The sequence below is a fragment of the Ranitomeya variabilis genome, chromosome 3, assembly GCF_051348905.1.
Source record: "Ranitomeya variabilis isolate aRanVar5 chromosome 3, aRanVar5.hap1, whole genome shotgun sequence".
NCBI classification, from domain to species: Eukaryota; Metazoa; Chordata; class Amphibia; order Anura; family Dendrobatidae; genus Ranitomeya; species Ranitomeya variabilis.
This window is the reverse complement of record NC_135234.1, coordinates 418,048,232-418,063,182: the sequence shown is the minus strand read 5'-3', so window position 1 is coordinate 418,063,182 and position 14,951 is coordinate 418,048,232. Positions and strand designations below refer to the sequence as shown.

At 43.4% G+C, this 14,951-nt stretch overlaps 1 protein-coding gene across 1 annotated transcript in view; it reads left to right on the top strand.

Annotated features, from left to right (window-relative positions):
• The window catches only part of PPM1E (protein phosphatase, Mg2+/Mn2+ dependent 1E), a 296,538-nt gene that overhangs the window by 227,597 nt on the left and 53,990 nt on the right, over positions 1–14,951 (top strand). Inside the window, exon 4 of the mRNA XM_077296341.1 lies at positions 9,804–9,992. Within this exon, the coding sequence (XP_077152456.1) occupies positions 9,804–9,992 (189 nt within the window). The remainder of the gene's footprint in view (positions 1–9,803; positions 9,993–14,951) is intronic.

The window sequence follows — 14,951 nt, the reverse complement described above, 5'->3', positions numbered from 1 at the left end:
GAATGACTGTCCACTGAATGGTACAAGTATGAGATACCAAATTCTTATCTAGGAGTTTGACAGTCAGGTTATCTTCATAATATGACATGTGATGGAACATAGTACATACATTATTGGATTGTAGGGTTTTGTGGCCAATGTGCGGGTGACACTGGCACGTGTAGTCTGTCAAGTGATGCTGATGTCAAATTCATACAAGTGGCGAAACGCGCGTCAGGGTTGTACAATTAGTTTTGGGTTAACTCTGCAGTTGGTAAGATGATCCATCTTTGCACTACTGTATAGATTTACAATGGCTTTATATGATATGCCTGTGTAATATGGTTTTCTATTTGCTCTTTGGACACTGCATTGGGAAGTGTAGGAATTTTTGATAGTATATGGATATTAGATATGGGAACATGACATGCCATTTGCTTCCTTAGAGGCAATATCTTGACAGGAGCATTTTTAACCACATGATGCATCTTACAGTAGAAATGGCTATATACTGTATTTGAACATTTTTTAATATTCTGAATTACATACAGTACAGACCAAAGGTTTGGACACACCTTCTCATTTAAAGATTTTTCTGTATTTTCATGACTATGAAAATTGTACATTCACACTGAAGGCATCAAAACTATGAATTAACACATGTGGAATTATATACTTAACAAAAAGTCTGAAACAACTGAAATTATGTCTTATATTCTAGGTTCTTCAAAGTAGCCAACTTTTGCTTTGATGACTGCTTTGCACACTCTTGACATTCTGTTGATGACCTTCAAGAGGTAGTCACCGGGAATGGTCTTCCAACAATCTTGAAGGAGTTCCCAGAGATTCTTAGCACTTATTGGCCCTTTTGCCTTTATTCTGCGGTCCAACTCACCCCAAACCCTCTCGATTGGGTTCAGGTCTGGTGACTGTGGAGGCCAAGTCATCTGGCGTAGCACCCCATCACTCTCCTTCTTGGTCAAATAGAGCTGCTGTTAACCTGCGATTTCTGAGGCTGGTGACTCGGATAAACTTACTTAGCTGCTTTTTTCTTGCCATAATACAAATTCTAACAGTCTATTCAGTAGGAGGATCAGCTGTGTATCCACCAGACTTCTGCACAACACAACTGATGGTCCCAACCCCATTTATAAGGCAAGAAATCCCACTTATTAAACCGGACAGGGCACGCCTGTGAAGTGAAAACCATTCCCGGTGACTACCTCTCGAAGCTCATCAAGAGAATGCCAAGAGTGTGCAAAGCAGTCATCAAAGCAAAAGGTGGCTACTTTGAAGAACCTAGAATATAAGACATAATTTCAGTTGTTTCACACTTTTTTTGTTAAGTGTATAATTCCACATGTGTTAATTCATAGTTTTGATGCCTTCAGTGTGAATGTACAATTTTCATAGTCATGAAAATACAGAAAAATCTTTAAATGAGAAGACGTGTCCAAACTTTTGTAATGCTGTAGATAAGCCCCCGATGTATCCTGACAGATGAGAAAAAGCGGTTAGATTATACTCACCTGGGCCGGCGGTCCGATCCGATGGTCGTCGTGGTCTTGTCCGGGGCCTCCCATCTTCTTACGATCACGTCCTCTTCTTGTCTTCACGCCGCAGCTACGGCGCAGGCGTACTTTGTCTGCCCTGTTGAGGGCAGAGCAAAGTACTGCAGTGCACAGGCGCCGGGAAAGGTCAGAGAGGCCCAGCACCTGCGCACTGCAGTACTTAGCTCTGCCCTCAACAGGGCAGACAAAGTACGCCTGCGCCGGATCTGCAGCGTGAAGACAAGAAAAGGAAGTCATCCTATGAAGTTGGGAGGCCCCGGACCGGACTGCGACACTCATCAGACCGGACCGCAGCAGGAAACGCCCCGGGTGAGTATAATCTAACCTCTTTTTCTCTTCTTTCAGGATACATCGGGGGCTTACCTACAGCATTACAGAATGCTGTATATAAGCCCCTGATGGCGGTGGGCTTAGCTCACCTTCCTGTTGTGAATTCTGCTCTTGGGTTCCCTCCGGTGGTTGTTGGTAGTAATGCAGTTGTCCCTGGGTTGCAATCCTGGGCAGGTGTCCCTGCTGATTGCAGCTCTGACTGGGATATTTAGGTGTGCAGGATTCATTAGCTCTTGCCAGTTGGCCATTGTTCTTGGAGGTTTTGCATCTCTGTCTGGTTCCTCCTGCCCTGCTGCCAATTCAGCAAAGATAAGTGTCTGGTTTTGTTTTTGTAGCACACATGCTGTGTGCTTTACAATTCAGTACTATTCAATGTTTTTTCTCCAGCTTAGACTGTGTTTGGATATTTCAGTCAAGTTGGATTCTCAGGAGATGCAGATATACATTCCATGTCTTTAGTTAGATGGTGGAATTTTTGTATTATCTGCTGTGGATATTTTTAGGGTTTTAATACTGACCGCTTAGTATTCTGTCCTATCCTTTCCTATTTAGCTAGCGTGGCCTCTTTTGCTAAATCCTGATTTCTGCCTGCGTGTGTCTTTCCTCTAATACTCACAGTCAATATTTGTGGGGGGCTGCCTATCCTTTGGGGTTCTGCTCTGAGGCAAGATAGAATTCCCATTTCCATCTATAGGGGTATTTAGTCCTCCGGCTGTGTCGAGGTGTCTAGGATGTGTTAGGTACACCCCACTGCTACTTCTAGTTGCGGTGACAGTTTAGGGTTTGCGGTCAGTACAGGTTCCACCTACTCCTGAGAAAGTCTCATGCGGCTCCAAGATCACCGGATCATAACAGTACAACTGGCCAACAATGAGTTAAATGCATCTCAGAAGAAGGGAAGAAAGAGCCATTTTTTTTTTCTGTAGCCTGCTTTGTCTTTTCTTCCCTCTTTCCCTCTGGGTGGCTGAGGAGCCTTGTGCTAGCATGGATGTTCAGGGATTAGCTTCTCGTGTAGACCAGCTTGCTGCTAGGGTACAGGGTATTTCTGATTATATTGTTCAGACTCCAGTTTTAGAGCCTAAGATTCCTACTCCTGATTTGTTTTTTGGGGACAGGTCCAAATTTTTGAGTTTTAAAAACAACTGTAAACTGTTTTTTGCTCTGAGACCTCAATTCTCTGGTGATTCCATTCAGCAGGTTAAAATTGTCATCTCCCTGCTGCGTGGCGATCCTCAGGATTGGGCATTTTCCCTGAAATCTGGGAATCCGGCCTTGCTTAATGTAGGCTTCAGGATTATTATATGATGAACCAAATTCTGTGGATCAAGCGGAGAAGACCTTGTTGGTCCTGTCTCAGGGTCAAGAAGCAGCAGAATTGTATTGTCAGAAATTTAGAAAATGGTCTGTGCTGACTAAATGGAATGATGATGCTTTGGCGGCAATTTTCAGAAAGGGTCTTTCTGAATCCGTTAAAGATGTTATGGTGGGGTTTCCCACGCCTTTCGGTCTGAGTGATTCTATGTCTCTGGCCATTCAGATTGATCGGCGCTTGCGGGAGCGCAGAACTGTGCGCTCTGTGGCGTTGTCCTCAGAGCAGATGCCTGAGTCAATGCAGTGTGATAGGATTCTGTCTAGAACGGAACAACAGGGATTCAGACGTCAGAATAGGTTGTGTTTTTATTGTGGCGATGCTTCTCATGTCATTTCAGTTTGCCCTAAGCGTACAAAGAGGATCGCTAGTTCATTTACCATCAGTACTGTACAACCTAAATTTTTATTATCTGTGTCCTTGATCTGCTCATTGTCATCATTTTCTGTCATGGCGTTTGTGGATTCAGGCGCCGCCTTGAACTTAATGGACTTTGAGTTTGCCAGGCGTTGTGGTTTTCCCTTGCATTCTTTGCAGAACCCTATTCCGATAAGGGGCATTGATGCTACACCTTTGGCTAAAAATAAGCCCCAGTTCTGGACACAGGTGACCATGTGCAAGGCGCCAGCCCATCATGAAGATTGTCGATTTCTGGTGTTGCATAATTTACATGATGCTATCGTGCTGGTTTTCCGTGGTTGCAGGCACATAATCCTGTGTTGGATTGGAAGTCTATGTCTGTGACTAGTTGGGGATGTCAGGGGGTTCATAATGACGTTCCTTTGATGTCAATCTCCTCTTCTTCCACTTCTGAAATTCCAGAGTTTTTGTCTGATTTTCAGGATGTATTCGATGAGCCCAAGTCCAGTTCCCTTCCACCGCATAGGGACTGTGATTGTGCGATTGACTTGATTCCAGGCTATAAGTTTCCTAAGGGCCGACTTTTCAACCTGTCTGTGCCTGAACATAGCACCATGCAGAGTTATGTTAAGGAGTCTTTGGAGAAAGGACATATTCGGCCATCTTCTTCACCGTTGGGAGCGGGATTTTTTTTTGTTGCTAAGAAGGATGGCTCCTTTAGACCCTGTATTGATTATCGCCTCTTGAATAAGATCACGGTCAAGTTTCAATACCCTTTACCTCTGCTTTCCGATTTGTTTGCTAGGATTAAGGGGGCTAGTTGGTTTACGAAGATTGACCTTCGGGGGGCATATAATCTTGTTCGTATTAAGCAGGGTGATGAATGGAAAACTGCGTTTAATACGCCCGAAGGCCATTTTGAATACCTTGTGATGCCATTCGGGCTCTCTAATGCTCCTTCTGTTTTTCAGTCCTTCATGCACGATATCTTCCGGACTTATCTTGATAAATTCATGATTGTATATTTGGATGACATTTTAATTTTCTCCGATGATTGGGAGTCTCATGTGAAACAGGTCAGGATGGTATTTCAGATCCTTCGTGATAATGCTTTGTGTGTGAAGGGGTCTAAGTGTCTCTTTGGAGTGCAGAAGGTTTCTTTTTTGGGCTTCATTTTTTCTCCCTCATCTATAGAGATGGATCCGGTTAAGGTTCAGGCCATTCATGATTGGATTCAACCCACATCTGTGAAGAGCCTTCAGAAATTTTTGGGCTTTGCTAATTTTTATCGCCGTTTCATTGCTAACTTCTCCAGTGTGGTTAAACCCTTGACCGATTTGACGAAGAAAAGCGCTGATGTGACGAATTGGTCCTCTGCGGCTGTCTCTGCCTTTCAGGAGCTTAAACGCCGATTTACTTCTGCCCCGGTGTTGCGTCAACCGGATGTTTCTCTTCCGTTTCCGTTTCAGGTTGAGGTTGACGCTTCTGAGATTGGGGCAGGGGCCGTTTTGTCTCAGAGGGATCCTGTTGGTTCCTTGATGAAACCGTGTGCCTTCTTTTCCCGTAAGTTTTTGCCCGCTGAACGCAATTATGATGTCGGCAATCGGGAGTTGTTGGCTATGAAGTGGGCGTTTGAGGAGTGGCAACATTGGCTCGAGGGAGATAAGCACCGTATTGTGGTCTTGACCGATCATAAAAATCTGATTTACCTCGAGTCTGCCAGGCGGCTGAATCCTAGACAGGCTCGATGGTCTTTGTTTTTTTTCTCGTTTTGATTTCGTGGTCTCGTATCTTCCGGGTTCTAAGAATATTAAGGCTGATGCCCTCTCTAGGAGTTTTTTGCCTGATTCTCCTGAGGTCCTTGAACCGGTCGGCATTCTGAAAGAAGGGGTGGTCCTTTCTGCCATTTCCCCTGATTTACGACGGGCTCTTCAGGAATTTCAGGCTGACAAACCTGACCGCTGTCCAGTGGGGAAACTGTTTGTTCTTGATAGATGGACTAGTAGAGTGATTTCTGAGGTTCATTGTTCTGTGTTGGCTGGCCATCCTGGTATTTTTGGTACCAGAGATTTGGTTGGTAGGTCCTTTTGGTGGCCTTCTTTGTCACGTGATGTGCGTTCTTTTGTGCAGTCCTGTGGGACTTGTGCGCGGGCCAAGCCTTGTTGTTCCCGTGCTAGTGGGTTGCTTTTGCCTTTGCCGGTCCCTGAGAAGCCCTGGACGCATATTTCTATGGATTTTATTTCTGATCTTCCTGTTTCCCAGAAGATGTCTGTCATCTGGGTTGTTTGTGACCGGTTCTCTAAGATGTTCCATTTGGTGCCTTTGCCTAAATTGCCTTCCTCTTCTGATTTGGTTCCGTTGTTTTTTCAGCATGTGGTTCGTTTGCTTGGTATTCCGGAGAATATCGTATCCGACAGAGGTTCTCAGTTTATTTCTCGGTTTTGGCGGGCCTTTTGTGCTAAGCTGGGCATTGATTTGTCTTTTTCTTCCGCATTTCATCCTCAGACAAATGGCCAGACCGAGCGAACTAATCAGACTTTAGAAACTTATCTGAGATGCTTTGTGTCTGCTGACCAGGATGATTGGGTGGCTTTCTTGCCATTGGCCGAGTTTGCCCTTAATAATCGGGCTAGTTCGGCTACCTTGGTTTCACCCTTCTTTTGTAATTTTGGTTTTCATCCTCGTTTTTCTTCGGGGCAGGTGGAGCCTTCTGACTGTCCTGGTGTGGATTCTGTGGTTGACAGGTTACAGCAGATTTGGGCTCATGTGGTGGACAATTTGGTATTGTCTCAGGAGGAGGCTCAACGTTTTGCTAACCGTCGTCGGTGTGTTGGTTCCCGGCTTCGGGTTGGGGATCTGGTCTGGTTGTCTTCCCGTCATGTTTCTATGAAGGTTTCTTCCCCTAAGTTTAAGCCTCGCATTATTGGTCCTTATAGGATTTCTGAGATTATTAATCCGGTCTCTTTTCGATTGGCCCTTCCAGCTTCTTTTGCTATCCATAATGTCTTCCATAGATCTTTATTGCGGAAATATGTGGTGCCCGTTGTTCCCTCTGTTGATCCTCCGGCCCCTGTGTTGGTTGATGGGGAGTTGGAGTATGTGGTTGAGAAGATTTTGGATTCTCGCTTTTCGAGGCGGAGGCTTCAGTACCTTGTCAAATGGAAGGGTTATGGCCAGGAGGATAATTCTTGGGTTTTTGCCTCTGATGTCCATGCTGTTGATTTGGTCCGTGCCTTTCATCTGGCTCGTCCTGATCGGCCTGGGGGCTCTGGTGAGGGTTCGGTGACCCCTCCTCAAGGGGGGGGTACTGTTGTGAATTCTGGGTTCCCTCCGATGGTTGTTGGTAGTAATGCAGTTGTCCCTGGGTTGCAATCCTGGGCAGGTGTCCCTGCTGATTGCAGCTCTGACTGGGATATTTAGGTGTGCAGGATTCATTAGCCCTTGCCAGTTGGCCATTGTTCTTGGAGGTTTTGCATCTATGTCTGGTTCCTCCTGCCCTGCTGCCAACTCAGCAAAGATAAGTGTCTGGTTTTGTTTTTGTAGCACACATGCTGTGTGCTTTACAATTCAGTACTATTCAATGTTTTTTCTTGTCCAGCTTAGACTGTGTTTGGATATTTCAGTCAAGTTGGATTCTCAGGAGATGCAGATATACATTCCATGTCTTTAGTTAGATGGTGGAATTTTTGTATTATCTGCTGTGGATATTTTTAGGGTTTTAATACTGACCGCTTAGTATTCTGTCCTATCCTTTCCTATTTAGCTAGCGTGGCCTCTTTTGCTAAATCCTGATTTCTGCCTGCGTGTGTCTTTCCTCTAATACTCACAGTCAATATTTGTGGGGGGCTGCCTATCCTTTGGGGTTCTGCTCTGAGGCAAGATAGAATTCCCATTTCCATCTATAGGGGTATTTAGTCCTCCAGCTGTGTCGAGGTGTCTAGGATGTGTTAGGTACACCCCACGGCTACTTCTAGTTGCGGTGACAGTTTAGGGTTTGCGGTCAGTACAGGTTCCACCTACTCCTGAGAAAGTCTCATGCGGCTCCAAGGTCACCGGATCATAACACCTTCCATTTTGGGGGTGACAGGTTCCCTTTAAGTATTTGATGAGAGATACAGGAGGTTTGGGTAGACAAAAGATTAATGACAAGGAATTACTTTTAAAAATTTATAGTAAAATCCAAGTAGTTGTCTATATAATGTGTCTATATCAAAGAATCCAAGTGATACATTTCTTACAATTACAATTTTTTTTTATTGCCTGTAACCCTTTATAGGTTGCAAACAATAATGATGTAACATGCAGGTTTTGAAATCAATGTTGGCATGCCTGACCACAGGTGACACACCATGATGTTCTGGCAGTATCTCTGGTTACCATACCAATAACCTTACAGTGTACATGGTTGCTTTTATATTTATTCTAATGTTCCTGAGATGATTTAGGCACTTTAAAAAATGTTATGCTATTTTATTATAAATGCAAACATCATCTAAAAATCTTATCCGGACTTAATGAAAAAGTGCTCCCAACCCCCAAGTGCTGAGGAGGAGGAAAAAAAAGCACTTTATTACCAGGTAATGGTCAATTTTGGTTCCCTAACATTCTAGTCGACAAGATCTGTATTTGTCTGTATCCAACTGAGGATCGATGACAACTTCTGTCATTCGGTATACATTACTGCAAACCCTCTCAGTGATGCTGATTGTCCACTAGCTGGCAAGTAATGCTCCTCCCAAATGTAGTTTTCATATGAGTGCAATATAGCTCCTCCTCTTTACTCACTTATATAGCGGCATTAATTACAAAGCACTTTAAAGATATCATTCTTGCGGTCGCCATTAAGGCTCACAATCCGAAATTCCCTATCAGTATGTCTTTGTAATGTGGGAGGGAAACGGAGAACCCGGAGGAAGCCCAGGCAAACACGGGGAGAACATACAAACTCCTGGCAGATGTTGTCCTTGGTGGGGTTTGAACCCAGGATATTTGGACGCTAGAGTTAGTTCAAAGCCAGGCAACTAGACTATTACAAGGGATGGAAGGCCTCTCATAGGAGAAGATATTGAAAAAGTTGGACTTGTTTAGCTTCAGAAAAAAAGACGTGTCATGGGATACCAATAGATAGATCGTAGTCCAGAGTTGTGTATCCTGGGAGTTGAGGATGAAGAACAGTGGGTGCATTATGACAGAATATTTTTCCGGGAAGTTCTATTTATGGCTAGGAAAGCAATAGCATTAAGGTGGATGGGGCGGAAACCTCCTACTATTAATCAATGGAAAAAATTAGTGAATAATATAATACCATATTAGAATATATTATATAGAAATAGAGGAGGTCCCTAGAAGTTCCATAAGATATAGGAGAGATGGTGTGATTCACCCTTAACTCACCTATCTCCTAATGCTATGACTTCATCTGTCTCACGACACGAACCCTGAAGTATATCCCTTCCAGTATATGAAAGTGATGGTATATGTAGACTTAAAAAGTGTGTCTTTTTTTTTTTATTATAACCCGAATTGGTACAAGTTCTGGATTCTTATAAAGAACCTGTTAATTTGAGTGTGCAATGCTTACACTGCGATATTATATGTTTGTAACCTTATCCTGTGGAATCTTTCAATAAAAAGAGTTTAACAAAAAAAACATGTCAGAGGATATCTAATTTACAGTATGTGTATAAATACATTTGTCGTTAACAAAAAGGACTTGCATATAACTTATTCCTTCCAAAGATCTTACAGTAATTTTGGCCATGGGTGCCCAAACTTTTACTTTCCACTTTATGTATTCAGAGTACTGAAGGCTACAGTGCTAACCACTGAGCCACCATGCTGCCCTCATGACAATGAAGCATTGGCACAGTGGCATCCAAACCTTTATATTGACATCACATCATGATGTACGGTATGGTATGTGCTATTATGATGAGAATAAAGTAATTTAAATAGGGAGACTTATAATTAAAAATAGCGAAAAAAAATTACATTTTCACACTTCATTTACGCGATAAGCTGATCGGCATGTGCGATCATAACACTTCATCTTCTTGAGGCTGAATTTTTAATATCTGCATCACACAATACTGTTGGACTTAAAAGCTGATACGTGCCGATAAACTAATGCAGACTAGGAAGCACAATTGTGTGAATTTTTGGTTTTATAACGTTGTTTTTCTCCTGCTCCCAAGGATCAAGAGGAGCAAGCGTACTTTGCTGTGTTTGATGGACACGGAGGAGTAGATGCTGCCATTTACGCTTCTATCCACCTGCATGTGAATTTGGTACGTCAAGAAGTGTTCCCCCAGGACCCAGCTGAAGCCCTGTGTAGAGCTTTCCGCATCACAGATGAAAGCTTTGTGAAGAAAGCTGCCCGTGAGGTCAGTAAGCTGAATTTATTTATTTTTTTGTTTATTTTGTTGCTCTTGAACTTATAAGTTCAGAACTAACAATGACGGGCGAGGGGATGGAGTTAACACATATGTAATTACATGCAGAATATCAATACATGAGAAATATATAGTGGTCTAAAATGTATTTCTTGTCCATGGTAGCTGCAGTCTTTAAGGTCTATGAGCTATAAAAGAAGTTGGTCACCCCCAAAGGGCATTTTTAATGATTATACAGTGATACAGGGGACTTTCCCCCAATTAAATCATAGTAGCAGTGTACCTGTTCTGGTACAGTACCTGAGAAAATAACTTTTAATACATAAGAAAATGAGTGCTTGGGTGCAACCTTTGGTAGCTTAATGTTTAGGGAATCGTTATACCTTCTCTTTTCTGGTGAACAGAAAGCACTGTCTAAATGCTGCCGGTGTATGTGCACATTGATGCTGCTTGTGCCCAACCATGCGCGCACAGCGCTGCTCCATGCTCTCCTCCTTGTCTTCTTTCTGCTGACTACTACACTAGTACACCTAGAACTGTAGCGAACAGAGAGCAAATACGTGCAGGTATAGTGCCTGATGATTTTTATATGTGCCAAGTCCCCTATTGACATAGGAATACCTCATGGAAAACGCATTTTGGGTGTGAAAGACCCCCTTTAGCTGATTTGGAATTCTAAAAAAAATATATTTATGTAATCCATTTTACTGGTTTTCCCATTCTAGAATTTTGTTGAGAAGTCACATGTCATATCAGTACAAGTCTGGCTGCACCACTGATATCAGTGGTGCCATTTATACCTGTCTTGGGTTGTTTCTTGCTATCATTTCCACATTATTGAAGTAAATGGGGTTTAAAAGCCATACTAAAGTATGGCATAGAGTTTGGAAATTTTGCTATATTTTTCTGCCGTGGCAGATTCTGTCTTTCGTTATATTATTGGATCTTAAATAGGCTGAGTTTTTCCAATTACCGCAGCAAGTTTTGCATGCAATACTGCATGATCTAACAGGCTCAAACTCCGTTTCTACGTCAGTCTTGACGGCGAGAGCACTGGAGTATAATACGACAAAATTTGGTGCATTCTACATTTGCCACCATAAGAAATAGATTCCAGTCCGAACCTGGAGTACAAATCTATCATAATAAAGTTTATGCTCTCTCTCAGCAAAGTTCCCATCAATTTTTCCACAGCTGTTTGGGACTGGCATAAAAACGACAAAAGTTGCACAAACTTTTCTGACATTACGCCAGTTTTCTGCCACAAAGCTGCTTGATGAATCTGGGACATATTTCTGAATATATTCAAGTTGCTTGTCATGTGGATAATATGGATTATATGATATATCTATCTATATATAGACACTATAAAAATAGAATTCAGATGCAAATGTATTTGATGGATTGTCTGAGTGACATGTCTGTTAAAAGCACTTTAACATCCACAAAAATGGGCTTATACCTTGTGAATACTAAAAGATCGCTGCAATGTAGAAACATGCAAATTTAACTAATTCTGACTGGTGAATTAGGATTTATAGGAATACATTTTAAGTGTAAAACACACTAAAGCTGTATAATTTACTGTATTATTATTATTTATTTCTATAGCACCATTAATTCTATGGTGCTGTACATGAGAAGGGGTTACATCAAAATACAAATATCACTTACAGTAAACAAAACTAACAATGACAGACTGATACAGAGGAGAGAGAACCCTGCCCTTGCGGGCCTACATTCTACAGCAGTGTTTCTCAACTCCAGTCCTCAAGTCCCAACAGGTCAAGTTTTTGGGATATTCTTAGTATCGCAGAGGTGATAATTCCATCACCTGCTCAAACATAAATTCCATCACCTATGCAATGCTAAGGAAATCCTGAAAACATGACCTTTTGGTGGGTCTTGAGGACTGGATTTGAGAAACACTGTTCTACAGGATTATGGGGAATGAAGACAGTAGGTCGGGGGTTGCAGTAGTCCGATGGTGTTGAGGTGGCAGCGTGGTCATTACAGGTCGTAAGCTTTTTTGAAGAGATGGGTTTTCAGGTTCCGTTTGAAGGATCCAAGAGTGGTGAATAACCGGATGTGTTGGGACACAAAATTCTAGATGATGGGGGATGTAACTGTATGTAACTATTCTTTACTAGCATAATGTTCTTTACTTGTCTAAAAGGAACCACTTATGGCTCTAGAAACTCTTGGTTGCCAATTAACGTGACCGCCTAAAGAAGTGCTCCTCCAACTGTGGGATGCTGGACAATCGTTGATGAGGCACAGATGGGGAGATAGTTTTCATAGATGGGATTATAAGCTGCATAGTTCTTTCTCTGACTGCAGTGCTGTAACTAGTGTCTGCAGTGGCGTATCCAAGGGGGGCAGCTGGGGCATGTTCCACGGGCGCAGCCGACCGGGGTGCCAGCGGGCCGCCTGATGATGCGGCGGTCCAAGGAGGGGGTTGGCAGGGCCAGGGAGCGGGGGCTGTCTAATTATACTCACCTACTCCTGGTGCGGTCCCTGCAAGTCCCTGGCTGCCCGGCGCCCCGGCTTCTTCCTGTACTGAGCGGTCACATGGTACCGCTCATTACAGTAATGAATATGCTGCTCCACCTTCCACAGGGGTGGAGCCGCATATTCATTACTGTAATGAGCGGTAACGGTGACCGCTCATTACAGGAAGAAGCAGCAGCGCCGGGGAAGCAGGGACTGCACCGCGCCAGGAGCAGGTGAGTATACGGGGAGGGGAGCGCTGCGCGATATTCACCTGCTCCTCGTTCCAGCCTCCGGTCCGTCTTCTGCAGTGATGCTGAGGTCAGAGGGCGCAATGACGTAGTTAGTGCGCGCCCTCTGCCTAAACGTCAGTGCAAATGGGGCAAATATCTGTATGGGGCATCTTATGGGGCCATAACATTTGTGCAGCACTATATGGGGGCCACAACATTTGTGCAGCACTACATGGGGGCCATAATGTTTGTGCAGCACTATATGGGGGCCATAATGTTTGTGCAGCACTATGTGGGGGCCATAACGTTTGTGCAGCACTATATGGGGCCATAATGTTTGTGCAGCACTATATGGGGGCCATAACGTTTGTGCAGCACTATATGGGGCCATAATGTTTGTGCAGCACTATATGGGGGCCATAATGTTTGTGCAGCACTATATGGGGGCCATAACGTTTGTGCAGCACTATATGGGGCCATAATGTTTGTGCAGCACTATATGGGGGCCATAATGTTTGTGCAGCACTATATGGGGGCCATAATGTTTGTGCAGCACTATATGGGAGCCATAATGTTTGTGCAGCACTATATGGGGGCCATAACGTTTGTGCAGCACTATATGGGGCCATAATGTTTGTGCAGCAATATATGGGGGCCATAATGTTTGTGCAGCACTATATGGGGCCATAACGTTTGTGCAGCACTATATGGGGCCATAACGTTTGTGCAGCACTATATGGGGGCCATAACCTTTGTCCAGCACTATAACGGGGCAAGTGTCTGTATGGAGCATCTTATGGGGCCATAACGTTTGTGCAGCACTATATGGGGCAAGTGTCTCTATGGAGCATCTTATGGGGCCATAATCAACGATTCTGCAGCACTATATGGGGCAAGTGTCTGTATAGAGCATCTTATGGGGCCATAATTAACCTTTATGCAGGATTATATGGGGCTCCTGATTCAATATGGATATTCAAAAACACTTAACCTACTGATGTCTCAATTAATTTTACTTTTATTGGTATCTATTTTAACATTATGGAGATTCAGGAATGTACCTTGGCTTGGTCATACAGTTTCAATAGAGTTAAGGTTCAAACGGGGGGGTTCCAAACTGATCCTTTGCCCCGGGTGCTGGAAAGGCTAGATACACCTCTGAGTGTCTGATCTGGTCCTGCACCACTCCACCCCACCTGCATGTTGGTCAGATGTATATGCCCTTGGCCCTTGTAGCCTTCTAAATCCTATAAAGACAGATGAGTTGCTCCCCTCCATTGTATAACAATGTCACCCATCCTGGGCCCCTTGCAGGTATGTATGTGCCCCATCCTGGTATGTATATCCCTAATCCTGGAACATATGTCTCCCATCTGGGTCCAATCCTGATATGCAAGTGTTTCTCACTAAATTAGAATATCATCAAAAAGTTAATTTATTTCAGTTCTTCAATACAGAAAGTGAATATCATATATAGAGTCATTACAAACAGAGTGATCTATTTCAAGTGTTTATTTCTGATAATGTTGATGATTATGGCTTACAGCCAATGAAAACCCAAAAGTCATTATCTCAGTATATTAGAATACTTTATAACACAAGTTTGAAAAGTGATTTTAAAATCCGAAACATTGGCTTACTGAAATGTATGTTCAGTAAATGCACTCAATACTTGGTCGGGGCTCCTTTTGCATCAATTACTGCGTCAATGCGGCGTGGCATGAAGGCGATCAGCCAGTGGCACTGCTGAGGTGTTATGGAAGCCCAGGTTGCTTTGATAACAGACTTCAGCTCGTCTGCCTTGTTGGGTCTGGTGGCTCTCATCTTCCTCTTGACAATACCCCATAGATTCTCTATGGGATTAAGGTCAGCGAGTTTTCTGGCCAATCAAGCACAGTAATACTGTTGTTTTTAAACCAGGTATTGGTACTTTTGGCAGTGTGGACAGGTGCCAAGTCCTGCTGGAAAATTACATTTCCATCACCCAAAAGCTTGTCGGCTGAGGGAATCATGAAGTGCTCTTAAATTTCCTGAGAGACAGCTGTGGTGACTTTGGTCTTGATAAAACACAGTGGACCTACACCAGCAGAGGTCATGGCTCCCCAAACCATCACTGATTGAGGAAACTTCACATTAGACCTCATACAGCTTGGATTGTGTGCCTCTCCACTCTTCCTCCAGACTCTGGGACCTTGATCTCCAAATGAAATGCAAAATTTACTTTCAT